This window comes from Maniola jurtina, chromosome 24 (genome assembly GCF_905333055.1).
Source record: "Maniola jurtina chromosome 24, ilManJurt1.1, whole genome shotgun sequence".
Taxonomy (NCBI): domain Eukaryota; kingdom Metazoa; phylum Arthropoda; class Insecta; order Lepidoptera; family Nymphalidae; genus Maniola; species Maniola jurtina.
In genome coordinates this window covers 2,634,457-2,661,217 of record NC_060052.1, presented here as the reverse complement: position 1 = coordinate 2,661,217, position 26,761 = coordinate 2,634,457, and the positions used below count along the sequence as shown (strand labels likewise).

The 26,761-nt window shown below is 37.8% G+C and overlaps 2 protein-coding genes across 8 annotated transcripts; both read left to right on the top strand.

The window, feature by feature from the left end:
- The first annotated feature begins 698 nt into the window (after window positions 1-698).
- On the top strand, window positions 699-14,514 carry LOC123877607 (cytochrome P450 4C1-like). Of its 2 annotated transcripts, none has more exons than XM_045924423.1 (10): window positions 699-866; window positions 7,739-7,828; window positions 8,672-8,782; window positions 8,891-9,073; window positions 10,153-10,352; window positions 11,371-11,437; window positions 11,519-11,720; window positions 12,297-12,448; window positions 12,648-12,827; window positions 14,231-14,514. In XM_045924423.1, the coding sequence occupies exons 3-10, from the start codon at window positions 8,692-8,694 to the stop codon at window positions 14,398-14,400; spliced, it is 1,245 nt and encodes a 414-aa protein (XP_045780379.1). In that variant the 5' UTR covers window positions 699-866; window positions 7,739-7,828; window positions 8,672-8,691; the 3' UTR covers window positions 14,401-14,514. The 2 variants fall into 2 exon arrangements, with proteins under 2 accessions (XP_045780379.1, XP_045780378.1); XM_045924422.1 differs by lacking the exon at window positions 699-866 and adding an exon at window positions 2,860-3,350.
- Window positions 14,515-16,545: 2,031 nt separating this feature from the next.
- LOC123877611 (cytochrome P450 4C1-like) lies at window positions 16,546-26,420 on the top strand. Of its 6 annotated transcripts, none has more exons than XM_045924427.1 (11): window positions 16,546-16,695; window positions 17,948-18,121; window positions 18,736-18,825; window positions 19,378-19,491; window positions 20,744-20,929; window positions 21,862-22,052; window positions 22,639-22,705; window positions 23,570-23,756; window positions 24,972-25,123; window positions 25,609-25,788; window positions 26,249-26,420. In XM_045924427.1, exons 2-11 carry the CDS (start codon window positions 17,980-17,982, stop codon window positions 26,410-26,412), a joined length of 1,473 nt encoding a protein of 490 aa, XP_045780383.1. In that variant the 5' UTR covers window positions 16,546-16,695; window positions 17,948-17,979; the 3' UTR covers window positions 26,413-26,420. The 6 variants fall into 6 exon arrangements, with proteins under 6 accessions (XP_045780383.1, XP_045780389.1, XP_045780384.1 ...); XM_045924428.1 differs by having other exon boundaries at window positions 16,556-16,631; XM_045924431.1 differs by having other exon boundaries at window positions 16,556-16,695; window positions 17,962-18,121.
- Window positions 26,421-26,761: the final 341 nt, after the last annotated feature.

Sequence of the window (26,761 nt, the reverse complement as noted above, 5' to 3'; positions counted from 1 at the left end):
CCGATTCTGACGAAATTTAGTACAGGGTTAGCTTATATCCCGGGGACGGACATAGGCTACTTTTTATCCCGGAAAATCAACGAGTTCCCACGAGATTCTTAAAAACCCATCCGCTTAACCGATTTTTATGAAATTTGGTAACGAGGTAGCTTGCGTCCCTGTAATTGACTTAGGCAATTTTTTATCCTGAAAAATCAAACAATTCCCACAGGATCTTTAAAACGTAAATCCACGCGGACGAAGTCGCGGGCATCCTGTAGTTAATAATAAGTTACAACATGTAGCCATTTATATTGATTTATTGTTGATATAAAATTGTTATTGGTAATTAATAAAATGGTAATTTACGACCCGAATTATTAGGTATTTGAGAAAAACTAAGTAAGTACCTAACTTTAATGTCAGTATATCATTATCATAGTCAACTGATATACATCCACACTGACATAGCCCAAACTATTAGCAAGCTGAAGTGGCAGTGGGCACGACGACGCGACGACGCGAGTGGGTGGTGTCGTAGAGGCGATGGCCATTGGAGCCGGAAAGAGTTGAAACCGCGTTTTAGCAAGCGTAGTGTGGGACACTCTCCAGCACGATGGACCGACGATATAAAGCGACTGGTGGGAAGTGGCTGGATGAGGAAGGCTGAGGACCGCGTGCGGTGGCGCTCTTTAGAGAAGGCTTATGTCCAACAGTGGACGTACACAGGCGGTTGATGAGATGCCCACTGCTGAACATAGGTCTCTTGTAGGTATTTTCCACACACCACGGTCTTGCGCCGCGCCGCCTGAATCCAGCTGCTCCCTGTGACTTTTGATGTCATCTGCCTGCCTAGTGGGCGTCAACGCTACTCTTTCCACTGCGAGGTTGATACTCTAGTACCTTGGGACTCCAACGTCCAACTTTTTTAAAATTTAGATACAAGTTAGCCCTTGACTGCAATCTCCCCTGGTGGTAAGGAATGATGCAGTCTAAAATGGAAGCGGGCTAACCTGGAAGGGGTATGGCAGTTTTAATTAAACCCATACTCCTTTGGTCAACTCTCCTGTCCATTGCCACTCTAGCTTCGCAACCCGTTTAGCTGTGGCTGTCTGTTACTCTGGTTCTTCTGCGGATCTCCTCATTGCTGAATATCGTTGCTAACGAATCACAATGTAACAAGAATGTAACATCAATTTTCACCAGCCTAAGTTGAATGTCGTTTGCACATTATAAAACTACAAAATTTATTTAGTTTTTAGGGCTCTAAGAAGTCTTAATGTCTTATGGTCTTAAAATCATCATCATCATAGTCAACCCATTGCCGGCTCACTACTGAGCACGGGTCTCTTCTCAGTAAGAAAAGGGTTTGGTCATAGTCCACAACGCTGGCCAAGTACGGATTAAAGAGAACTTTCAGGCATGCAGGTTGCCTCACGATGTTTTCCAAGTATTGGCGTCACTCAGAAAAGCAGGTATTATTTAAATATTTTTATCGAATTATTGGAATGTCCTCTCAAACCAACACAAAAAACATCAGGTTCAATGTGTAGAGGTTATCCGAGAGTTTTAATCTAAAAAAAACTAATGCCTAAATAAATAATTTAATTAGAGCGTGATTGCTATCACAACATCTAATTATCCAGTTCACAATACAAAAACCGAAAATATGCGATATCGCCCCGAATCTCGGAAGGAGACTAAACTAAAACCTTCGAAACACCCGTATTTATGCAAGTTCAATCTTGTTGACCTCCTAGCAACAGATTGTATGACATCGAATGAGCCAAATATCGATTTTATCAAACTACCTGCATTAGGTAAATTAATAATTTTATATTATTTTTGACAACTCAAATCAATATTTTAAAAATAACCTTACAGTTCGGCCGTCCTGAATTTAACACGTCCTCGTGTTTCTAATCAATCTTGTCATGTCAGTCGCGGGCTTCCCTGCCCTAAGTCAAATCCAAATCATGGGCTATCCTGCCCTCCGTCAAATCATTAAAACCTATCCATGAACTGCCGAACTATCAGTTTTAATATCAAATCAATAATAAATCCAAACGACTAACCTCTCATTCGATGTACACGAAATCTGAATTACTTACTGCAAGTTACTTTCCACTTCACAAAAGACTAAATTCTTTAAAAAAAAAACTAAAAATTTTAATCACCAAATCAAACTCAATAAAAATTTTAATCAAATGTGGGTTGTTTACAAAAAGATACCAAAGCGAAATTAAGACAACGTGAGACACGTCCCGCTTCTGAATTATTGGCGTCACTCAGAAAAGCAGGTATTATTTAAATATTTTTATCGAATTATTGGAATGTCCTCTCAAACCAACACAAAAAACATCAGGTTCAATGTGTAGAGGTTATCCGAGAGTTTTAATCTAAAAAAAACTAATGCCTAAATAAATAATTTAATTAGAGCGTGATTGCTATCACAACATCTAATTATCCAGTTCACAATACAAAAACCGAAAATATGCGATATCGCCCCGAATCTCGGAAGGAGACTAAACTAAAACCTTCGAAACACCCGTATTTATGCAAGTTCAATCTTGTTGACCTCCTAGCAACAGATTGTATGACATCGAATGAGCCAAATATCGATTTTATCAAACTACCTGCATTAGGTAAATTAATAATTTTATATTATTTTTGACAACTCAAATCAATATTTTAAAAATAACCTTACACAAGCAAGTGATATTTAATTATTTTAAACGCACATAACTCCGAAAAGTTACAGGTGCGTGCCCGGGATCAAACCCCCAACCTCTCAATCATGAGGCGGACGTCCTATAACCACTAGACTATCACGGCTTTTTATTCATTTTTTAATAAGTACCTAATTTTAAATAACATGGTAATTAATGATAAATAACATGCCAATATTGTGCGTACACACAACACACAGACAGTGCTTACAGATTCATCGTACGGAACCCTCTCCACGCGAGTTCAACTCGCGCTTGTCCAGTTTTTATGCAGTCGGCTTGCACTACAATAACTAATGTAGACCATCTTGGCACTTGTTTTAATCTATGTCGACATAACTTCGACTTGTTCGGTAGTTATACGTAACGACCTATTATGCAATAACTCAAGGGCTATTCCAAACTTACCGGTTATACCACGTTGTACTTACTTGGTTAACTCAGTCGGTGTTTTAAAATCGCTTGGAGACCTTGGACGGCCACTTTAGTTTAAGATGTTTATTTATTTACTTTTGTTTATTGCTTTTACATTAATTAGTTTATACTTGCGTTATGTGAACGTGCGGTTGAATAAATTAATACCGACCGTACCTAATGCTCTGTCTATTTTCGAAATTGGATTATATAATATCGATATGCGAGGTAAGTAATATTGTCTTTTCTTTAATTCAAAGGTAAGTTTAACCCCCGACTCAAAAAGAAGAGTGTTATAAGATTGACGTGTGTATCTGTGTATCTGTCTGTGGCATCGTAGCTCCTAAACTAATTAACCGATTTAGTTTAGTTTAGATTTACTTAATTTAGTTTTTTTGTTGTTTGAAAGGTGGCTTCATCGACAGTGTTCTTAGCTATAATCCAAGAAAATCGGTTCTGCCGTTTGAAAGTTATCAGCTCTTTTCTAGTTACTGTAACCTTTACCTGTCGGGGGTGTTATAAATTTTTAATTTACTCATGTTCCACCAGAGATGTGCTATGCTAATTTTTAACCCCCGACCCAAAAAGAGGGGTGTTATAAGTTTGACGTGTGTATCTGTGTGTCTGTGTATCTGTGTATCTGTGTATCTGTGTATCTGTCTGTGGCATCGTAGCGCCTAAACGAATGAACCGATTTTAATTTACTTTTTTTTGTTTGAAAGGTGGCTTGATTGAGAGTGTTCTTAGCTATAATCCAAAAAAATTGGTTCAGCCGTTTAAAAGTTATCAGCTATTTTCTAGTTTTCTTGTAGAAAGAAGGTTAGATAACCGTTAGGTTCATAATATTCAAGTGTCAATTGACAAATGTCAAGCTGTCAAGATGGACGTTGCCTAGATATACTTACATAATTATTTATTTGAAAATGATTTGTCGGGGGTGTTGAAAATTTTTAATTTACACTTGTTGTTTTCATCCCCTGGCTATCTCGCACGAGGATATATTATTTTCCAAGGGATATATTTACTCGTGTTTTGAGGTATAAAGGTGTTTATTTTTATAAACACCTTGATGATATGATTTTGTGATAATCACACTAATATTATAAAGGAGAAAGTTTGTATGTGTGTGTGTGTGTGTGTGTTTGTTACTCCTTCACGCAATAACTACAGGACGGATTGGGCTGAAATTTAGAATGGAGATAGATTATACCCTGGATTAGCACATAGGCTACTTTTTATCCCGGAAAATCAAAGAGTTTCCACGGGAATTTTAAAAAACCTACATCCACGCGAACGAAGTCGCGGGTATCAGCTAGTAAAGTACTAAATGGTTCAAAAGTTCGACGGTCAGGAAGTTTGGCTTGATTCAGAAAGGTTTTGGCTTATTCTAGTGCACATAATCTCTAAACTAAAATATCATTAAACTATTTTTTTCATAATGCTACCTGCGGGAAAGGACAGTACTAGATTTAGCGTTTATAATAAAAATGATAAATGCCTTGAGTTTTAGATGTTAAAAATGTGTTAGTACTTAGTTACAAACGAATTAGCCACATTTTTATTATAGCTATTACTAGCACTATGTTTTTATAGGAAACTAGCCAATGCCCGCGACTTCGCCCGCGTGGATTTAAGTTTTTCGAAATCCCGTGGGAACTCTTTGATTTTCCGGGATAAAAAGTAGCCTATGTGCTAATCCAGGATATAATCTATCTCCATTCCAAATTTCAGCCAAATCTTTCGAGTAGTTTTTGCGTGAAGGAGTAACAAACATACACACACACACACATACACACAAACTTTCGCCTTTATAATATTAAGTGTGATGTGATTTTCAAGCAAATGCCAACAACGGCTGTACAAAGATTTAACTCGACGTGCGAACACATAGAAGATGGGACACACAAAAGTATTAAAACTAAGCAATATTTTTCTATTGTTACAGATCGAAAGACCAGTAGAGATCAAAGAAGAAATCATACACGGTAACCATGAAGTTATTATAGCCGAAGATGTATGTGAGAAGAACACTGGAAATAGGTTCAGAGACGGTTAAGAAGAAAAAGATGAAAACTCACTTAATCCAACAGTTAATACAGTAACTAAGTAAGAATGCTCAATGAAAAGTTATCCAGAACAAGGATTGTGGTAGCTTGTGACAATGAAAATTGTTTGACGAGATTTAGACGCGAAAGATAAAGGTAGGTATTGGATAAATCATTATATTTTTCGGTTCTTAGAAGTGGTACCCAATGGTTCCTTAAGCGCCAAAAATTAAAATGTTAATATTAATCAAAAAGAAATTGTACCAAGACTATCATCAATTTGAACGGACTTAATTCAATCATAGGTATACTAAGCCAAAAATTTGAATTTCTTAAAAAAAAAACTAGATTCTAATAGATTTAATAATCACAACACATATTTTTATCATGTCTTGTGACTTAGAACACAAGTTTAAAACTTATCTAAGTATCAGTGGCTCAACCTATTAAATTCCTCATCACAATTATTAATGAATGTTTATTTTTTTATTAATAGATATTTTATAAATCGTTATTTTATTACTGATTTTTAGGGTTCCGTACCTCAAAAGGGAAAGCGGAACCCTTATAGGATCACTTTCTTGTCTGTTTGTCTGTCTGTCCGTCTATCCGTCTGTCGTGTCTGTCAAGAAAACCTATGTGGTACTTCCCGTTGACCTAGAATCATGAAATTTGGCAGGTAGGTAGTTTTTAAAGCAAAAGTAAAGGTAAATTCCGAAAACCGTGAATTTATGGTTATATCACACACAACAAAATTGACATGTGTTCAAAAAAATGCACGGCGATAGATGGCGCAGACCGTTATTAACTTGCAGAGTTCTGCATAAAGGTGTTAGGTATATCTTGTACGGTACGGAACCCTTCGTGTGCAAGTCCGACTCGCACTTGACCGGTTTTCTATTAATATTACAATCTAAAATCCAGACTGCCCCTTATGGATCAAGTAAACGTGACCCAGAACCTGACGAGCAATGCGACGGAGGTGGAAGACCCAGAATGGACGCAGACTGTGATGTTCAAGCTGCGGACCGCGGTGCTGCTGCTGATCGTGATCATGGCGGTGCTCGGGAACATGCTGGTGATAGTCAGTGTCATGCGGCACAGGTAAATATTGATAACTAGCTGACGCCCGCGACTTCGCCCGCGTGGATTTAGGTATTTCAAAATTCCGTAGGGACTTTTTGATTTTCTGGTATAAAAAGTAGCCTATGTGGTAATCCAGGGTATAATCTATCTCCATTCCAAATTTTATCCAAATCCATTCAGTAGTTTTTGCATGAAAGAGTAACAAACATACACACATACATACACACAAACTTTCGCCTTTATAATATTAGTGTATGATTCGTAGCTAATAGACTCGCATTACAAGCGGTAAGCTCTTTCGAAGTCCAAGTATAAAGGTAAGTGTCCAAGAATGGACGCAAACGGTAATTGAAGATTATTAATTTTGGTAGTATGTACCTTACTAAAAAAGTAGCTTATTCCCGCGACTTCGTCCGTGTGGACAACACAAATTTCAAACCCCTATTGTATCCCTTTAGGGGTTGAATTTACAAAAATCCTTTCTTAGCGGATGTCTGCGTCATAATAGCTATCTGCATACCGAATTTGAGCCCGATCCGTCCAGTAGTTTGAACTGTGCGTTAATAGATTATTCAGTCACCTTTTCCTTTTATATATTTAGATAATGATAGCTAATATAATAATTATTTATTACCCCAAAGAGTAGAATCTGGTTATTTTCATCATCTCGTTGTAAAACCCTTGAACCACTTATTCTCAAGAGACTGCCACTTCACTCTTGGATGAAATGGGATCAAAGGCTATATCCGGCCTTTGAAAGCTGTAAAATGACTCGTACAAATCGCATAGACTGGATTCTAGAGCCCTGACTATTGACCCTTGCATAGATTTTAATTGACCATCCACAGGTTTCAGAATAGTCCCGCTAATGATTAAAGAAGCATCAATAATTCGCGTTATTAACCCCCGACCAAAAAAGAGGGGTGTTATAAGTTTGACGTGTGTATGTGTGTATCTGTGTATCTGTGTATCTGTCTGTGGCATCGTAGCTCCTAAACTAATGAACCGATTTTAATTTAGTTTTTTTTTTGTTTGAAAGGTGGCTTGATCGAGAGTGTTCTTAGCCATAATTCAAGAAAATCGGTTCAGCCGTTTGAAAGTTATCAGCTCTTTTCTAGTTATTACTGTAACCTTCACTTGTCGGGGGTGTTATAAATTTTTAATTTACACTTGTTTTTTATTTGTACCAGAAAGTTGTAACAATAAAGAGAAAAAAAAAGTGTAAGATGTAGCCACACATAGCCACGATCAATGTACAACGGCATTCACAATGCCGTTTAGCCAGTGTTAGCATCAGATGATTTTAAACCCAATTCAATTGGCCTTAGATGATAACCGTTCAAGTGTGGCCACACAGTTTTAACGCATTGATTATCGTTATAATTGTGGCGTTGTTGGGCATTGGCTTTAACCTTAATGTAGCCGCAACATTACAGCACATCTTTGGGTACGGTGTCCTAAAAATGTCTTTTATTCCTTTTATAGAAATATTCAAGAAAATCACGCACATAGGTGAATGGACAAATAGCAATGGCGGTGTCACTAAATTCACCTTTGGACCCATCGTAGTGTATGGTAATTATTTAAACATAGGTTTTTATCATAAAAATCTTCTACTTGCGCTTATTATATGCCACTATATGATACCCGCAACTTTGTCAGCGTGGATGCGACGATATAAGTTTTTTTTTATCCGAAGAAACTTTGATTTTCCGGGATAAAAAGTATCCTTATGCCCATCTCCAGGCTGCAAGCTATCTCTATATTAAATAGATGATGTCCACGACTTTATCCACGTGAATTTGGGAATCCCGTTTGAACTTTTGTATTTCCGGGACAAAAAGTATCCTACCTACGAGTATAATATGTCAGTGTCCGAGATACTAAGGCTGAGATCTATAGAGAGCACTCTGACTTTGCTTAGACTTAAGACAGAGTTAAAACGAGACAGATGTATTTCTCTCACATAAATCTGTCTCGTTTTAACTCGGTCTTAAGTCTGAGCAAAGTCAAAGAGAGCTCTATAAATCTCACCCTAAGCCTGTATGCTGTCTTTGTAGTTTGTATTTGTAAAAATCGGTGCGACATCTTTGATTATATCCATACGTAAAATCACAAGAATTTGATTTATACGAATAATAGAGAAGATAGAGAGAGAGAAATAGTAGAGAAGAGATAGGTTATCCATACTAATATTATAAATGCGAAAGTGTCTCTGTCTGTCTGTCCGTCTGCTACCTTTTCACGGCCCAACAGTTTAATCGAGTCTGATGTTTGGTACAGAGTTAGCTTATATCCCGGAGATGGACATAGGCTACTTTTTATCCCAGAAAATCAAACAGTTCCCACGGGATCTTTAAAATCCTAAATCCACACGTAAGTAAGTAGGTACAATGCCAAAAATTGTTTATGTTCCAGTAATATCCTCGGCGCCAGATATGTCAACAGTTTTAACCCGATGCCTAGACAAAATGTTCATATACGACCTGATAAGGCCTTATGTTGGCGCTGAAATGGTTGCTGCTAGTGGTAAGGTCCTTTCAATTATCTATTTTGAGATGCTTTTCTATGCAGTATATTTCCTTTGCTAATAGATAGTTTAACTTAGTATGTATTAGGCTATAATGCTTGTTACAGTACCTGTTTGGAAACGAAACAGACGAATATTAGATGCCGCGTTCAAACCACACGTACTGGATGGCTACATCAATTTGTTCAACCATCAAGCAATGCGTCTCACTGAAACTATGGCTAACCACGTGAATACGGATATGGACTTTACTAAGATAATAACACGAAATCTTTTGGAAACTGTGAGCCGTGAGTATTGAGTAACTACCATCTTTTTAGGTTCGTCTGTCTGTCTGTCAGTCTGTGAGTAGGCTGGGACAACCCACCAACCTCTCTGTGATATGGGCCGAATCACGGGAGAGCGCCTGTTCGATACTTGCTCTTGGCGTTTTCTCAAGGCGCCTCTTGACTCCTTAGAAATTATTCTATCTCTCCTCCTTGTACCTAATATTCACACACCCCCTTTGGGGGCTAGGGCTCAGTAGCACAGCGATACCTACTGCTCACTCAGTGGTTTCGGCCTGACACTTGTTTACGCTGTATTTCATGAACCGTAGATAGATAGATAGATAGAACACTTTATTGCACACAAAAACACATGTAAAGGAACACAACACAGAAAGAAGAAAACAGAAAAAACAATTGTGTGCATAGGCGGCCTTATTGCTCGGAGCAATCTCTACCTGGCAACCTTTACCGTAATAGTTAGAAAGTTGAAATTTTCACAGAGAGTGTATTTCTTTTGCGGCTATAACAACAATTATTACAAAAGTTCAAAACGGCCGCCATGCAAATTAAAAAAACCGGCCACGCGAGTCTGACGCGAGTCAGACTCGCGCACTGAGGGTTGCGTACTCGGGTATTTTTTCCAACATTTTGCACGATAAATCGAAAACTATTATACATAAAAATAAATAAAAATCTGTTTTAGAATGTACAAGTAAAGTTCTTCCATATGATACCCCACTTGGTATAGTTAAGTATCTTATTTTGAAAATTGAAACACATTTAATTTTTTTTTAAATGATGTATAACCACAAATTCGCGGTTTTCAGATTTATTCCTATGTAGTACTTGAGCTATACGACCTACCTACCTACCAAATTTGATGATTCTAGGTCAACGGGAAGTACCCTATAGGTTTCTTGACAGACACGACAGACAGACAGACATCAAAGTGATCCTATAAGGGTTCCGTTTTTGCTTTTGAGGTACAGAATCCTAAAAATAAGAAATGCTAATTATACGAAGGTACGGAACGCTTCGTGTGCGAGTCCAACTCACACTTGACCGATTTTTTTCAGTACTTAAATGTTTGTATTTTGCAGAAACTACGATGGGTATGAAGATTGATGGTGAAGATCTCATCACAGACAGTTACTCCAAAGCCGTAGACAAGGTGATGGAAACCATCACCGACAGGTTCAGATACCCTTGGAACATACTGGACTTTGTGTTTAATAACTTCAGCACCTTGAAGAAGGAACAGGATGACGCGTTAAAGATAATTTGGAGTTTATCTGATCAGGTAAAGATAGATAACTTTACCTATATACCTACCTATCCTATACTCTATCAATGGAAAGAAATTATTGTGGCGCTCTCTCTGTTACGTAATCCCATACGAATGACAGAGACAAAAATATCCATGGGTATTTTAACCATTTTAAGAGGGCTCTCTCCGTCACTCGTTTCATACAATCGTAGTTCCAATTTCATTTGAATACTAAGCAACCAAAGTCCATGAAATTTTGCAGACATATTCTAGAAACTAAAACCTATGTCTGTGGTTTTCCAGATTTCTGTTAAAATATTCGGTTTCAAAGTTACGCGGTCTTAAAAATTTTCATACAAATCTTTGAGCCCCTGTAATTTTAAAACTACATATTTTTAGAAAAATCTAAAACACCACAGACACAGATATTAGTTTCTAGAATATGTTTGCAAAATTTCATGAACTTTGGTTGCTTAATATTCAAATGAAATTGGAACTACGATTGTATGAAACGAGTGACGGAGAGAGCCCTGTTGAGTAACTAACCAATCGCAAACGAAACTATGTTAACCAATTGAGTTTCGGATGTTTATGGAAACCATTTTGGAATTGAATTTCGAATGTTTTTGAAAACATTTTTGTGATTGGTTGGTGTCTAGTGACTCAAAATGGTTAATGCCCACTGAGATTTTGGCTCTGTCATTTGTATGGGATTACGTAACAGAGAGAGCGCTATACGAACTTCTTTCCGTGGATAGAGTATAGGACAGGTAGGTTGTCACAAGTTGAGGAATCACTGTGCTCTCGCGTCACGTGATCACCCCTCCCGCACCGCTCCACTACCGCAGCAACCTACTCAGTTATGCGGTATGCCTGTAACATACAAAATGATATTATGTATGGAACTCTAATTTTCATTATTTTTGATTTATTATGGAGTGGACCATGGACGGACCGACAGACAGCCAGACAGACAGACATCCAGACAGCGAAGGCTTTTATCATCCATCGGGAAACTGGCTGATTATTATTATTATTTAAAAAATTACAGATGGTTAAACAAAAGAAGGAAGAAATTTTGCACAAACATAGTCATAAGCAGGATTACCAAAACAAAGGTAAAGGATCGTCGTTTGTATACTTAACTTACCTACCTACGTAAAACAACAAGCTTTTGATCTATTTTTTTTTTATTCCAGGAGTAAAGTTCCAGAGTTCACTAGAAATACTTTTGGAGAATACAATGAATTCAGAAAACGACAGTATGTTAACCGATTTACAACTAAGACAAATTGTGGATAATCTTATGCTGGCGGGCTTTGATACGACTGCGCCTACGATTTTGCTGGCTTTGGTGTGTATTGGCAGTTATCCACGCGTCCAAGAGAAAGTTTATAATGAGTAAGTTATCCAAACTGTAAATAAAAATCCTAAGACCAGGCAACTAGATATAAATGTTCAAAGTATATCAAGAAGATCGTTTGGCTAAGTTTGTGTGAGTGCACTCAAACATTGTTAAATTGTTATAGTGTGCGTTGTAAATGCGTTAAGGCCTCATTCACACGAGAGTTTTTTTAACGTCCGTTAAAAAAGCGTTCAAAATAGAACAAATTAATGCATTCCCAAGTACCTGTTCACACGTCAACGCCGGGTTTTAACGCAACGCTTTTTAACGCTCGTGCGAACGAGGGCTAATGCTATTACAAGCAAGGCTGAGTGGTCACCGTGAAATAGTCTAGTCTAGAAAAAATCAAATATCTTTGACTATATAAGAAATTTTCCCACAAGGTGTCAACTACAACTGCTTAAAGTTGCACTTAAATCGGCTGAACGATGCGCAAACGCAAATTTATGAAGAAAAGTAACGAACTGGAGAATATACTGGAATCTTGCTCACTGGATTCTATAAAAAAATCTCACTAACACAAACAAATGCTTAAAAAATCTTAAACCATTGTTTGAATTTTCTACCACCAGGATAATAAATGAACTTGGTAAAGAAGCAAGACCAATCTTCAAGGATGATTTACCAAAACTGCCATACTTGGAAGCGGTGATGAAGGAGACATTAAGGCTGTATCCTTCTGGGACGGTAGTAGCCAGGACTACCACTACAGAGGTACAATTAGGTAAGTTGGTAAATTATAAATGTTATATTTCTCGATGACCGGTCAGCCCGTACAGACGAAACTGTAAGGGTTCCTTCTACTATTGAATCCTACAAAGGGTCTTCTAACTAAAAGAACTAGTAGCATTCAAACTCTTGGTTCCTGCGAAATCAAAAAGCATCTTAATCCACACCTCTTAATTCGGTTCCCTATCTTCCAGAAAACTTCGCAATACCTGCAGGCTGTCATGTAATGGGTCACATCTGGGCGCTGAACAGGAACAAGGAGTACTGGGGTCCAGATGCTGATGAGTTCAGACCTGAACGCTGGCTGGATGACGTTGTGCCTACCCATCCAGCTGCATTCGCGACTTTTTCCCCTGGAAGAAGGAATTGTATCGGTGAGCTCCTAGCCTATAATAGCCTCTATAGGTATAGCGCATAACCACAGTTCACAACAGTTAGGGAACTCCTAACACAAGTGTAAATTAAAAATTTATAACACCCCCGACAAGTGTAGGTTACAGTAATAACTAGAAAAGAGCTGATAACTTTTAAACGGCTGAACCAATTTTTTTGGATTATAGCTAAGAACACTGTCGATCTAGCCACCTTTCAAACAAAAAAAAGTAAATTAAAATCGGTTCATTCGTTTAGGCGCTACGATGCCACAGACAGATACACAGATACACACGTCAAACTTATAACACCCCTCTTTTTGGGTCGGGGGTTAAAAATAGCGTGGTTTCCTAGAGAGCGGTTTCCATCCTTCATCCATCAGTATCAACAAGTGTAAATTAAAAATTTATAACACCCCCGACAAGTGAAGTTACAGTAACTAGAAAAGACCGAAAAGACCTGATAACTTTCAAACGGCTGAACCGATTTTCTTGGACTATTCCGCGCCTACGATCCAAAGTATCAGAGTTTTCCAAAACATCATTTTCAAATAAATAATTATGTATCAAGGCAACGTCCATCTTGACAGCTTGACATTTGTCAATTGACATAATATTATGAACCTAACGGTTATATAACCTTCTTTTCTACAAGAAAACTAGAAAAGAGCTCATAACTCTTAAACGGCTGCACCATTTTTTTTGGATTATAGCTAAGAACACTCTCGATCAAGCCACCTTTCAAACAAAAAAAACTAAATTAAAATCGGTTCATTCGTTTAGGCGCTACGATGCCACAGACAGATACACAGATACACAGATACACAGACACACAGATACACAGATACACAGATACACAGATACACAGATACACACGTCAAACTTATAACACCCCTCTTTTTGGGTCGGGGGTTAAAAATAGGTCTTCCTAGCGGTGCTGTCAAATGAAGTATGTGGGAACCCACCGCATTATTATCCCATGATTACCCTTATCATTATATGGTTTTGGAAAGAGTCATGATCATCAGCAATGGGTAGGATGGAGTAAATGGTTTTAGGATACCTAAACCGGCACAAAGAGTACCTATTTTTTATATATTTTTTTATTCTAATATTTTTAAGGGGCTTTTATAGATGTCCTATATGCCAGCCCCATCGGCACAATCTAAATTAAAATTGTTAGCCTTTTTTCCCGCTGGTAAAAATGCAATTACGCATGCCGCTCAAAAGCGGGTATGTGGGGCTCACTAGCAATGCATTTGATGCTGCATTCATATAGCATACCCACTAAAAAACCCAGTGGTGCCGTCCACGTCAGGTTAGAGACGTCTCAGGATCCCGGGTGTCGTATGCGACTGAGACACCTATTGTTAGCCTAGTCACTTTACCGATTATTTGTATTACAGGTAAATCATATGTGATGACGCTGATGAAGATCACCTTAGCTCACGTCATCAGAAAGTTCCACATCACAGCAGACGATTCGAAGCTCGAACTGGAGTTTGTGATACTGCTCAAACCTGCGGCTGGTCATTCCATTCAACTAGAACTGAGGAGTGATGAAAAATACAGATGATAATAATTCCAGCAAGTAAAACTACGTGGTTTCAGCTGGAGTCAACAATTAGTATGTGTAAATAATGTCTTTTTTTTTGTAATTTTGAATAATAAAAAATATATATCGATATATTGGATAAAGTGGTGATTTTTATTTTGTAATGCAGTATTACAATATCCTTTCCAACTTCAATCAAGCGTATTATCACACTTCACACTAATATTATAAAGGCGAAAGTTTGTATGTATGTGTGTGTGTGTGTGTGTATGTTTGTTACTCCTTCACGCAAAAACTACTTGACGGATTTGGCTGAAATCTGGAATGGAGATAGATACTATCCTGGATTAGCACAAAGGCTACTTTTTATCCCGGAAAATCAAAAAGTTCCCACGGGATTTCGAAAAACCTAAATCCACACGGGCGAAGTTACGGACATCGGCTAGTGACCAATAAATGTGATTAAATAAAAATAAATCTTCCCAACGAGTGACACTGGGAGCTACAACGTGACTGGTTGGGAATGCTAATGGACAAATGGTTGCAACTAGTTATATCTAACAGTGTGACTCGTTGGGGAAAAAAATCGATGAGTTCTCAACGAGTCATACTGTGACCTGATTGAGTGTGACCTGATGGGAACCTAAAGGCAAACATCTTGCACATTGATAGTTACTATGCCAATCGTTTGAAATGGCCTTCCTAAAATCCTAAGGAGAAGACCATCAAGAAACTCGGTGGTTTTTGTTTTCAGCGGCATTTTTTTTTTCATTTCTACAAAATTAAAATAGGTAGTATATAATATATTTCGAAGTCGGGTATTAAGTGACTTTTTGGGAAAAAAGATTATATTGAGGTAACTACATACCTACTAGTCATTCAAAGACACATTACAACGAGTATTTATTCATCCAAGATTACAACATGTTTTATGACTGTGTAAATTAATTATTGTAAACGAACAACTATTCACAGAGCCTTAAAAACATAGACCCAACATATTGCTTTCAGGACTGTGAAAATTAAATTTTCATAGTCCTCAGCGATAATTGTGCATAAAATATTATTTTGTGATATTAATGATACAATAACCAACACTAAATCGCTTGCCCGGCTTTGCCAGTAGAGTATCCATAGTAACTAGCCACGGCCGAAGCCTCCTTGCAAAAGACGGTGCTGCGGTCTTTTATCATTTACATTATCTTCGATTGTGAATATGCTTTATTCAGGAGCATACTTTTAATAGATTTTTAAAACTTGTGTAAAGGCAAGTCCAAAATAAATTGCGGAAGTTAGTTATAAAAGGTTATACCCATTCCCACAAATGACATTATTCATCAATTAATTAACCTACATATGGTTGCGATTTAAAATTATAAAAAGTAACTGTTTACTTAATTAATTACTAATACTTAGGTAATTATTGCAAATATATTTACATACAATGAACAAGACATAACTTATTCAAGTGAAGTACAACAAGTAAACCTTTTACGAAAAGCAAAAGGAGGGTTGTGTTTTTGAATTTTTTACCAATACCTTTGGTCCGACTTAACGGGGTTCCTGGCTGTGGTTCCTGGTCCTTAAAGTTTTATCTTTCACTTTGACAGTAGGCACGATAGAAATTAACCGTTCATAAAAGCGCAAGCGAAGCGAGCGCGTACTTTTTTTTTTAATTTAAAGACTACGCTTGGCTGCGATCAGACCCCCTGGCAAGTGATGATGCAGCCTAAGGTGAAGCAAAAAAGAGTAAAATTAAACACTTGAACAAACGATCACAGCGAATGAAAATTTTGGATTTTCACCGAAAATTATTCGAAAGTTCATTAACTGAACATTTTAAAAATTTATTTCGCTTTATGTCTGGGATTTCGGGTATTTTCGGGACCTCTGAAATAAAAAAAAATCCCTGAAATTATTCGGGGGCAAAACCTAATCTAAATTCTAAGGTGTAAAAGGACGTGAAAAAGGATACAACGAGGTTCAGAAATTTGAGATTTTGCATGCTAGCTACTAGCTAGATTATTTCTTTAATATGGATATCCCACTAATATAGAGTTTTCAGAACAAAAATACGACTAAAGCGAAGTCGGGGCGGATCAACTAGCAATGTATATGAGTCCAGTAAATAAACATGTAAGTAAATGATGACATACTTATTGCTTTCATAATGAAGTAGGTGCCATAAATCGCACAACTTTGACTTCAGTTGTAACTCAAACTCAAAGTTGTAATGTTTTCAAGCGGAAAAGGTGAAATAATTTTATTTAAAAAATAGGAAGTAATATTAATTAGTTATTACTTTTCAGAATAAAGGTACCTATACTATATATGTTTTTTTAAAATGATTACTAACAGGGCTCTCTCCGTCACTCGTTTCCACTCGTTTCATACAATCGTAGTTCCAATTTCATTTGAATATTAAGCAACCAAAGTCCATGAAATTTTGCAGACATATTCTAGAAACTAATATCTGTGTCTGTGGTGTTTTAGATTTTTCTAAAAATATGTAGTTTTAAAATTACAGGGGCTCCAAGATTTGTATGAAAATTTTTAAGACCGCGTAACTTTGAAACCGAATATTTTAACAGAAATCTGGAAAACCACAGACATAGATATTACTTTCTAGAATATGTCTGCAAAATTTCATGGACTTAGGTTGCTTAATATTCAAATGAAATTGGAACTACGATTGTATGAAACGAGTGACGGAGAGAGCCCTCTTAAATAATTATGCTTCAATTACCTAAATAAATCGAAAAATATGATCACAAATAATAATTAATTAATAGTTTTAGTCATTGTTTTCATTCGTTTTTATAATAATTATTAATTTTATTCCATACAGCGAGCTAATTTTATAAATAGGTACGGTACATTGATAACAAGATATTTTAAAAATATTTTTGGCCATTTTGGCCGAAGACGAAGGTTTGACCAAAGGGTGTTTTTGGCCGATGGTGGCTGAAGCCGAAGGTTCAATCGGTAGTGTCCGATTAAGGCCTTTACGCACTGTATCCGCTATGAATCCGACTACGGCAACATCGGATCGGATTCACGATCCAAATCGGATCGATCGGATGCAGTGCGTGAAAAGCTTCATCCTCATATCAACAGGTCATTTTATTTTTAGGTATATAGGTAGGTAGGTTATATTTTTGTACCTCAAAAGGAAAACGGAACCCTTATAGGATCACTTTGTTGTCTGGCCGTCCGCCCGTCCGTCCGTCGTGTCTGTTAAGAAAACCTATAGAGTACTTCCCGTTGACCTAGAATCATGAAATTTGGCAGGTAGGTAGGTCTTATAGCTTAGAATCCGAAAACCGTGTATTTGTGGTTACACGATAAAAAAAAAATGTGTTTCAATTTTCAAAGTAAGATAAGTATACCATACCTTTCATATGAAAGGGCTTCACCTGTATATTCTAAAACAGATTTTTATTTATTTTTATGGATAATAGTTTTTGATTTATCGTGCAAAATGTCGGAAAAAATACCCGAGTACCCTCGGTGCGCGAGTCTGATTCACACTAGGCTGATTTTTCAAACATACACGGTGATTTTTCAGTCATCTTACAGAAGCTGTCCTAAGACGTCAAAATGCCATGGATAGTGTTGTTAGTCGTGGCGTCTCTTTTGTGCTGGATCTGGTATACGAGAAGGAAACCTGGTGAACCACCCATGTACCCGGGCTCGTGGCCTTTCATTGGGCACGCGCATTTGTTCATCGGTGGCCCTTTGAGTGAGTGAATATCTAACTTGAGAGAAAAAAGGAACCCTTATATTCAAATTCAAAATATTCTTATTCAATTAAACTTTTACAAGTGTTTTTGAATCGTCTTCAGAATGCCGTTCCTACTGAGAAGAAGCAGCAAGAAACTCGGCGTTTGCTCTTTTCAAGTATTCAATTTACAATCATATGCCATAGGATCTGATATAGGATCTGATATATATCTGAGATATAGGATATGATATAGGATCCGTTGTCTGTCTGTTTGTCTGTCAAACCAAAATCAAACCTATAAGGGTACTTCCCGTTGACCTAGAATCATGAAAGGCAGGTAGCAATGTTTTATAGCACAAGCAAAGGGAAAAATCCGAAAATGCGAGTGAATTCTTGCTTCTTTTTCAAGCTTTTTTAAAGAAGTTCTATATCGCATCATTCAGAATTTGAAACGTGTACCTACTTTAAAACACCTAATTCATATAAGTGTGCTTTTAAAGAACTGTGTTACCAGTTTGAATCCGTCCAGCAATTTCTATCACTGTTCAGTTAGAAATTGCTGGGTTTTTAAAATAATAAAGCGATTTCCGAACAAGTGGGGAAAAATGATAATTACTTGTGATTGTTTTCAGACTTTTGGATTCAATTAAAAAAAATAACTAATGTGTGCATGAATTTGGGACACGCCTGTTATTTTCACATGGGCCCATACAAATTTTACGGTAAGAGAAGTAATTATTGACATGTTTGATCAAATTATTATCATCAGGCTCACGTGCACTGCATCCTATACGAATCCGATTACGGCTACTTCGGATCGGATCGGATGCAGTGCGTAGAGAGCCTCATTGTCATAATAATATCAGCGGGTCATAACTCATATTATTATCATTAATTCTCAATTATACTGTACCCAAGCTAGTAACCATTAGTTATAAAAAAAATTAATGAAGTACATAACGGGTAAGAAAGGATTTCCAGAAATTTCATTCCTAAGAGCTTGTGGACGATCCCAAACTAACCAGCTCGTTGGAGAGCCTTGAGCACCGCAGAGATGTAAGCTCTCTTTGCGTTTTTATCGCCTTTATGATGGGGAGTGCTCTGAAGAGCTGTTTGACCTCATTCTACCCTCCTCTTTCTACAACCGCACCGCACGCCACCGCAAGCAATTTCAACCTCATCGCCTGGGTGCCTGGTGCACTTCGACCGCCCGTTGTGGCAGATCCTTTTTTCCATGCAAACTGTGGAATCAACTCCCCTTATATTTATTTCAGCTTTAACACATCCAGATGACATTTACACATTATCCAACACTTGTTTTGAAAAAGATCAATTCAGTTACGAATTCACGAAGGAACTACTTGGGGACGGTCTTCTGTTCTCACCGGGTAAGAAACATGCACAGAATAAAACCTACCTATACTTACCTCTATAACTATATTACTTATTAATGCAAAAGTGTATGTTTGTTGTTTATTAGTTTACAAGCTGATGCCCGCGACTTCATCCGCGTGGAAAAAACCTAAGTCCATGCGCGGTAACTCTAGCCTCAATAGCTCAATAGTTATAGGAACGGACTGAAATCCGAAAGATCGCCGGTTCAAACCCCACCCATTGCACTATTGTCGTACCCACTCCTAGCACAAGCTTTACGCTTAGTTGCAGGGGAAAGAGGAATGTTAGTCATAATTAAAATGGCTAATATTCTTTAAAAAAAACTCTTTGATTTTCCGGGATAAAAAGTAGCCTACGTCACTCTACAGGTTTTTAATTATACCTATCCATGCAGGAGAAACCAACAAACTAATAAACTAACACACTTTCGCATTTATAGTAATATACTGGATAATGCCCGCGACTTCGCTCGCGTGGATTAAGGTTTTTTAAATTCAGTGGAACTTTTTGATTTTCCGCCCGGGATTTGTCCCCGGAATGTAAGTGAAACAGTGGGTTTAAATAAAAAGAGCAAATCAGTATAATCGCACTAATTTATTTTATCACTTCACTCAACACACTAATAATTACTCTCATATTATATTTGTTACTAATACACTTATTTACTTATTACACTTATTTACACAAACCGGCAGTATTTCAGCTTATAATGCGTACGATACAATAATAATACTATAAATGAGCTCGCATGGCTTTATATGGCGTTATCCCCACCGAAGGCATTCGGCAGTGGTGGCTGAGCTGCGTTCGGCTGTCAATGGCGCTGGCGTTGATTGGCTGTCATGGCGGCAGTAGCCTATGATTGGCCGTCTTGGCGGTTATTTGCTGTAACAGGCGGTGATTGGCCAGCTTGGCTTGACTCGGATAGTCTGGTTGGCGTTGGCGCGTTGCGATTGGCTGTGTGGCGTTACATTAGCTAACTCTGTACAAAATTTCATCAAAATCGGTTAAACTGTTGATCCGTGAAAAGCTAACATACAGACAAACAGAAAGACGGACGGACGGACGGACGAACGGACGGACGGACGGATAGAGAGATAGCCAGAGAGACAGACAGACAGACATATAATATTAGTGTGGATTAAGTATGATGGTTCGTTTGTTGGTTTGTCCTTCAATAACACCGTAATGAATCTATGGATTGGCGTGATATTTTCATGAATATAATTAAACATTTTTGTCTAGTTTCAACATGGAAACGACACAGGAAGTTAATCAGTCCTACCTTCAACCAGCACATCCTCGACGGCTTTCTGTCGGTTTTCAACAGCCAAGGCCGACGCTTGGTGTCGCAACTGGCATTAGAGGTGGACAAAGGTGCTTTTGACCATTCGCCTTACGTGAGGCAGAATTTTATGGAAACTATTTGTTGTAAGTAGATTGAATACCTATAAGTACCTACATCATCATCATCATCATCAGCCTGTGGACGTCCACTGTTGGACATAGGCCTTCCCTAAAGAGCGCCACCACACCCGGTCCTCAGCCTTCCTCATCCAGCCACTTCCCGCCAGCCGCTTAATATCATCGGTCCATTGTGCTGGAGGGCGTCCCACACTACGTTTGCTTAAACGCGGTCTCCACTCAAGGACTTTCCGGCTCCAACGGCCATCGCCTCTACGACAGGCATGGCCTGCCCACTGCCACTTCAGCTTGCTAATAGTTTGGGCTATGTCAGGTGACCTTGGTTACATAATATTGTTGTCAGTACCTACATAATATTTAAAATTCAATAAAAAAGCGGTAACATCGGCCTCCTAGTCAGAGGGTCTGGGATTCAATCCCAGACACGCACCTCTAACCTTTCAGAGGTACGTACCTACTCGTAAATGCTTTAGTACCACTTATTTTAACGGCGAAAGAAAACATCGTGTCGTCTGTCCCTTTTTGGCAACTACGGGGCAAAAAAGGACAGACGACAAGGTCTAGAAAAATTATAAGTATAATAACATTATGATAATTCAACCAAAAATAAAAGTCAGATGAGATAGTTTGTTTGATTAGTGTTGTTTATTTTGATTTTTGATAAATTTGGCTCTGTTTTCGCAAATAATCAAATTGGACCTTTCAGCCCCATCCTACCCTACATCTATACCTACTTCTATACTAATATTATAAAGAGGCAAGTAAAGTTTGTAAGAAGTACGTAGTACTTAAGTAGTTTCTGAAACTTCGAACCGATTTTGAAAATTCTTACACCAGTAGAAAGCTACAGTATTCCTGAGTGACATAGGCTATATTACATTTTCCAAAAATTAGAGATCCCCACAAAAATGTAATAACCTAAGTTATACCTATTTCAGTAACAGCATTAGACGACAGCATAAGCGAAGAAGAGGCCCTGAACTACGTGAAGTCCTTTGAAACGTACATGAACTGCAACATTTCTAGGTTCCACAGACTCTGGCTCTACCCAGACTTCTTGTACAAGTTCAGTAGCATCAAGAAAAAGCAAGACGAATGTGTAAAAGTCCTGAATAGAGTATGTGATTCGGTGAGCATGTTTTATTGATTATCAACCAATAGACATCCGCTTCTGGACATAGCTATCACTTAAAGGGTCTTGTCCGGTGGGAGGCTTCGGTCGTTGCTAGTTGCCACCCTACCGGCAAAGCCGTGCCGCTAAGTAACTTAGCGTTCGGGTACGATGCCGTGTAGAAACCAAAGGGGTATGGCTTTAATAAAAACTGCCATAGCCCGCTTCCATCTTAGACTGCATCATCACTTACCACCAGGTGAGACTGCAGTCTTGCAGTTGCTAACTTGTATCTGAATAAAATTTTAAAAAAAAATGAAAGGGACTTCCAAGTTCCACATGACTTCCAGACTTCCATCTTTTATTAGGTACGATGTTTCGCCTATGGTGTTAATCAAATTCAAATTCAAAATATTTTTATTCAATAATAATTAGACTTTTACAAGTACTTTTGAATCGTCAAGAGCATCTACCACTGGTTCGGAATACCTTTCCTACCGAGAAGGACCAGCAAGAGAGAAAAAAAGAAATTCCATTGTGTATTTTGTCCCTCGTCTGTACAGGCATTATTTTGCCCAAATAATTCTCCTTGTTATTTCAACAGGTACTCCAAAAGAAACGGGCTCAGAGAAGACAAAACAAATCTTTTGAAACTAACAAAGACCAAAATGGTAAGTATTTACTGGTATTTTTTAACCCCCGACCCAAAAATAGGGGTGTTATAAGTTTGACGTGTGTATCTGTGTGTCTGTGTATCTGTGTGTCTGTGTATCTGTGTATCTGTCTGTAGCATCGTAGCTCTTAAGCTAATGAACCGATTTTAATTTAGTTTTTTTTGTTTGAAAGGTGGCTTGATCGAGAGTGTTCTTAGCTATAATCCAAGAAAATCGGTTCAGCCGTTTGAAAGTTATCAGCTCTTTTCTAGATACTGTAACCTTCACTTGTCTGGGTGTTATAAATTTTTAATTTACACTTGTTTGAAAGTAGCCAAAGGTAGCTTGACCTTTTTCTTATAGCATCAAGGGACCAATGACCTCAGTATCACAAAATAAATTCAATATGGTAGAACAGACGTGTATTTTAATTTTTTTAATTACTATAATACAGGATGTTATTAGAAGGCTAGCAAAAAAGCGCTATAGGTATACAACCATCTAATACCAAGTAGGTACCATTTGCTATACCTACTTGTAGTTTTAGTGATTTAGTGTGTTTCAAACCCGCAATAAGTAGTGTGCAAAACTCGGGGTCAATGCTCCACCTACGACGTGGCATTGACGCCGTGGTACCTATCTGCGCAACGTACGTTGATCCCTAGCGTCAGTCAGATGTTTTATTTGCAAACTTTAAAAAATACCAGACCTTTTTATATATTATTTTTTTCGGATTTTTTTGTTTTATCAGAGCAGTCAATCATCAGTACTATAACTTGTCTTCATTTTTGCAATTTGCTAGCGTTCTAATTACCCCTTGTCTATACTTACATGTTTCCTTTTAGGTACCTACAGAACCCTTATTTATTTTCTTGTTAACAGGCCCTAAACTGAAAGTATTCATGGATCTTCTTATGGATTTGGACGAAGGTGTACTGACTGACAGAGAAATAAGAGATGAGATGAATACCATCATAATGGCAGGGCACGATACGTCCGCTAATGTTACAGTGTTTGCCTTACTGTTGATCGGATCCTATCCGCAAGTGCAGGAGAAAATATATGAAGAGTATGTATTCAATTTTAGAAATATTTCGACCTATACAGGGTATAATTATTATTAGAACGCAAACAAAAACTTAGCGCTACCATTATAATACTTACCTGAAAATTTCAACTCTCTGCCTATTATGGTTCACGAGATACAGCCCACTGACAGACAGACGGACGGACGAACAGCGGAGGCTTAGTAACAGGGTCCTGTTGGCACCCATTGGGTACGGAACCCTAAAATTTGATTGGCCTACCAATCTCAGCCGAAATTACCAACGTCAGCTGAAATTGTGGTCTAGCTATTTTTTTTTTTAATTTAATAATTTATTTATTATCTATGTATAATGAAAAAAGATTATTAAAAGATTAAAAGATTTTCAGAAATTTTGTCTGAGTGAAACAGGGGTAGGCAACCTTGTAGGTAAGTCTATCACACTAATATTATAAAGGCGAAAGTTTGTATATGTGTGTGTGTGTGTGTGTATGTTTGTTACTCCTTCACGCAAAAACTACTGAACGGATTTGGCTGAAATTTGGAATGGAGATAGATAATATCCTGGATTAGCACATAGGCTACTTTTTATCCCGGAAAATCAAAGAGTTCCCACGGGATTTCAAAAACCTAAATCCACGCGGGCGAAGTCGCGGGCATCGGCTAGTACTCTATACTAATATTATAAAGAGAAAACCTTTGTATTTTTGTATTTTTGTATGTTTGTATTGAATAGGCTCAAAAACTACTGGACCGATTTCAAAATTTCTTTTACTATTACTTAGAGGGATTCTTCCGAATCCGTATAGGCTATATTTTATCCCGGAAAATAGATAAAATTTTTCGTGGTAGTGAAAATTGTGGAGTAAGGCGTCGAAAAAACTGCCGTACGTTAACGATTCTCGCGAACGCTGCCTAAATGGTTAGAGATGTATGGTTGACTTCTATAGAAAAGTTGTAGAACTCAATAATGCCTACAAAAAAGTCCGCGATAGTATAAACCAAACATTTATATTTTAGCCATTATAACCACTTTTCCATAGAATAAAAGTAATTAAAATTATTAGCCTATGTTTATTGATCATATTATCGTCAAATACTAATCCTTATCCAAATAAACTATTTATTGAGATAGGCTACTTTTTATCCCGGAAAATCAAAGAGTTCCCACGGGATTTCGAAAAACCTAAATCCACGCGGGCGAAGCCGCGAGCATCGGCTAGTTATAAATATTTGCAGATTACATGAAGTATTCGGCGGCACCTACAGAGATGTGGAAAAGCAGGATCTATCGAAGCTCGTGTACTTAGAAGCAGTTCTCAAGGAAACCATGAGATATTACGTGATGGCGCCATTCGTTGGCAGGTATATTGACCAGGATGTCAAACTGAGTAAGATTCTTTTTCTTCATCACCATCATCGTCATTAACATATATAGCTTTTTTTATATTCACATACAAGTTAGGCCTTGACTGCAATCTCGCCTGGTGGTAAGTGATGATGCAGTCTAAGATGGAAGCTGAGCTAACCTGGAAGGGCTATGGCAGTTTTTATTAAACCCACACCCCTTTGGTTTCTACACGGCATCATACCAGAACGCTAAATCGCTGGACATATGCCTCTGGTAGGGTCTTCCACACACCACGGTCTTGGGCCGCTTGAATCCAGCCGCTTCCTGCTACGATCAAATCAGAAATGAGGAGATCCATAGGAGAAACAGTAACACAGCTCAACAGGCTGAGAAGCTGAAGTGGCAAAAAACGCATTGGCGGTTCCTCTTTTGCAGTGTTCATGGGCAGTGGTAATCACTTATCATCAAGTGCTCGCTTCCTCGCTGAGTAGGTAATTTAAAAAAATATTTTTGGAAATTTTCCAGAAAACTACACACTTAAAGCTGGTCACAACTGCATGTTGATATTATACGGCATTCACCGAAATGGAATCTGGGGTGCAGATGTGGAGGAGTTTAGGCCTGAGAGATGGTTGGATCCAGCTAGGCTGCCCAGGAACCCTAACGCCTTTGTTGGATTTAGCTTGGGAAAAAGAAATTGCATAGGTAAACACCTAAGCACCTATAACTTTAGTTTTCCTTAGCTGAATTAAAAGATAAACAATCACAGAAACCTTGGCCGTGTTGGCTGATACATATTATGTCAAAACAAATTATTTCTTAGTAATTAAATAGAGGATCTTCCAAGATTTGTAAAATCCACGTACGCTGCTCGTTTTAAGATTGCTATCTATTTTATAAATTACCTACTTATCGATTTAACTAAAAAGTTTACGTCGAATCTATGTATTTCATACAACGCATCGGCGGTACCTCTAGTGCTGCAAATGTTCATGGGCGGCGGTAATCACTTAACACCAGGTGACCCGCCTGCTCGTTTGCTCGCTATTTTTTATTTAAAAAAAAATCATTTACGATGCGTTTTGATGTTTGATAAAAAGTTGCTCATTTGACTAGTAGGTAGGCATCATCCATATTGCCGTTTTATAACATCTTTGGGTTCCAGGCAAAACCTACGCGATGATGTCCATGAAGTCTCTCCTAAGCCACGTGCTCCGAAGATACCGACTCCGCGCAGACCATACCAAGGCAGTGATCAAGCTGGATGTCCTTTTGAAGCCCGTCTCCGGACATTTCGTTTCTATTGAGGATAGATTAAACATATTATAATAAGTTTATTGATTTTTTTTAATTGTTTATTACTGCCTACATCTATTTGAGACGCCTACTCAATAGTCAACAGCAATGAACATTAAGGATAGCTGCTGTGTAATTGCTATTTGTTTTACAGTTTTGTTTCAATAACTTTATCATGAGTACATGAATATTAGTAACAATTTTTTTTAATATAGAAGTATATTTACATTAGTTACATATAATTATTATTAAACTTTTTAAAAAAAATTATAAGATTCAGCCGCATATTTTTGAACGCTATTCAACTTTGACGTTGACAACCAGCAAACGTCAAACAAAACGGAATCACGAGTTCAAGACTGAAACGTAATATTCATCTTAT

Excerpts from the sequence above, each read along its gene's own strand:
- LOC123877607 (XM_045924422.1), top strand. The coding sequence starts at position 3,203 with ATGTTTATTTATTTACTTTTGTTTATTGCTTTTACATTAATTAGTTTA. Across the intron at positions 7,829-8,671 it reads TGGACCCATCGTAGTGTATG|TAATATCCTCGGCGCCAGAT; the intron begins GTAATTATTTAA and ends TTTATGTTCCAG. Across the intron at positions 10,353-11,370 it reads TTTGGAGTTTATCTGATCAG|ATGGTTAAACAAAAGAAGGA; the intron begins GTAAAGATAGAT and ends AAAAAATTACAG.
- LOC123877611 (XM_045924427.1), top strand. The coding sequence starts at position 17,980 with ATGCCATGGATAGTGTTGTTAGTCGTGGCGTCTCTTTTGTGCTGGATC. Across the intron at positions 19,492-20,743 it reads CGGTCTTCTGTTCTCACCGG|TTTCAACATGGAAACGACAC; the intron begins GTAAGAAACATG and ends ATTTTTGTCTAG. Across the intron at positions 25,124-25,608 it reads TGACCAGGATGTCAAACTGA|AAAACTACACACTTAAAGCT; the intron begins GTAAGATTCTTT and ends GAAATTTTCCAG.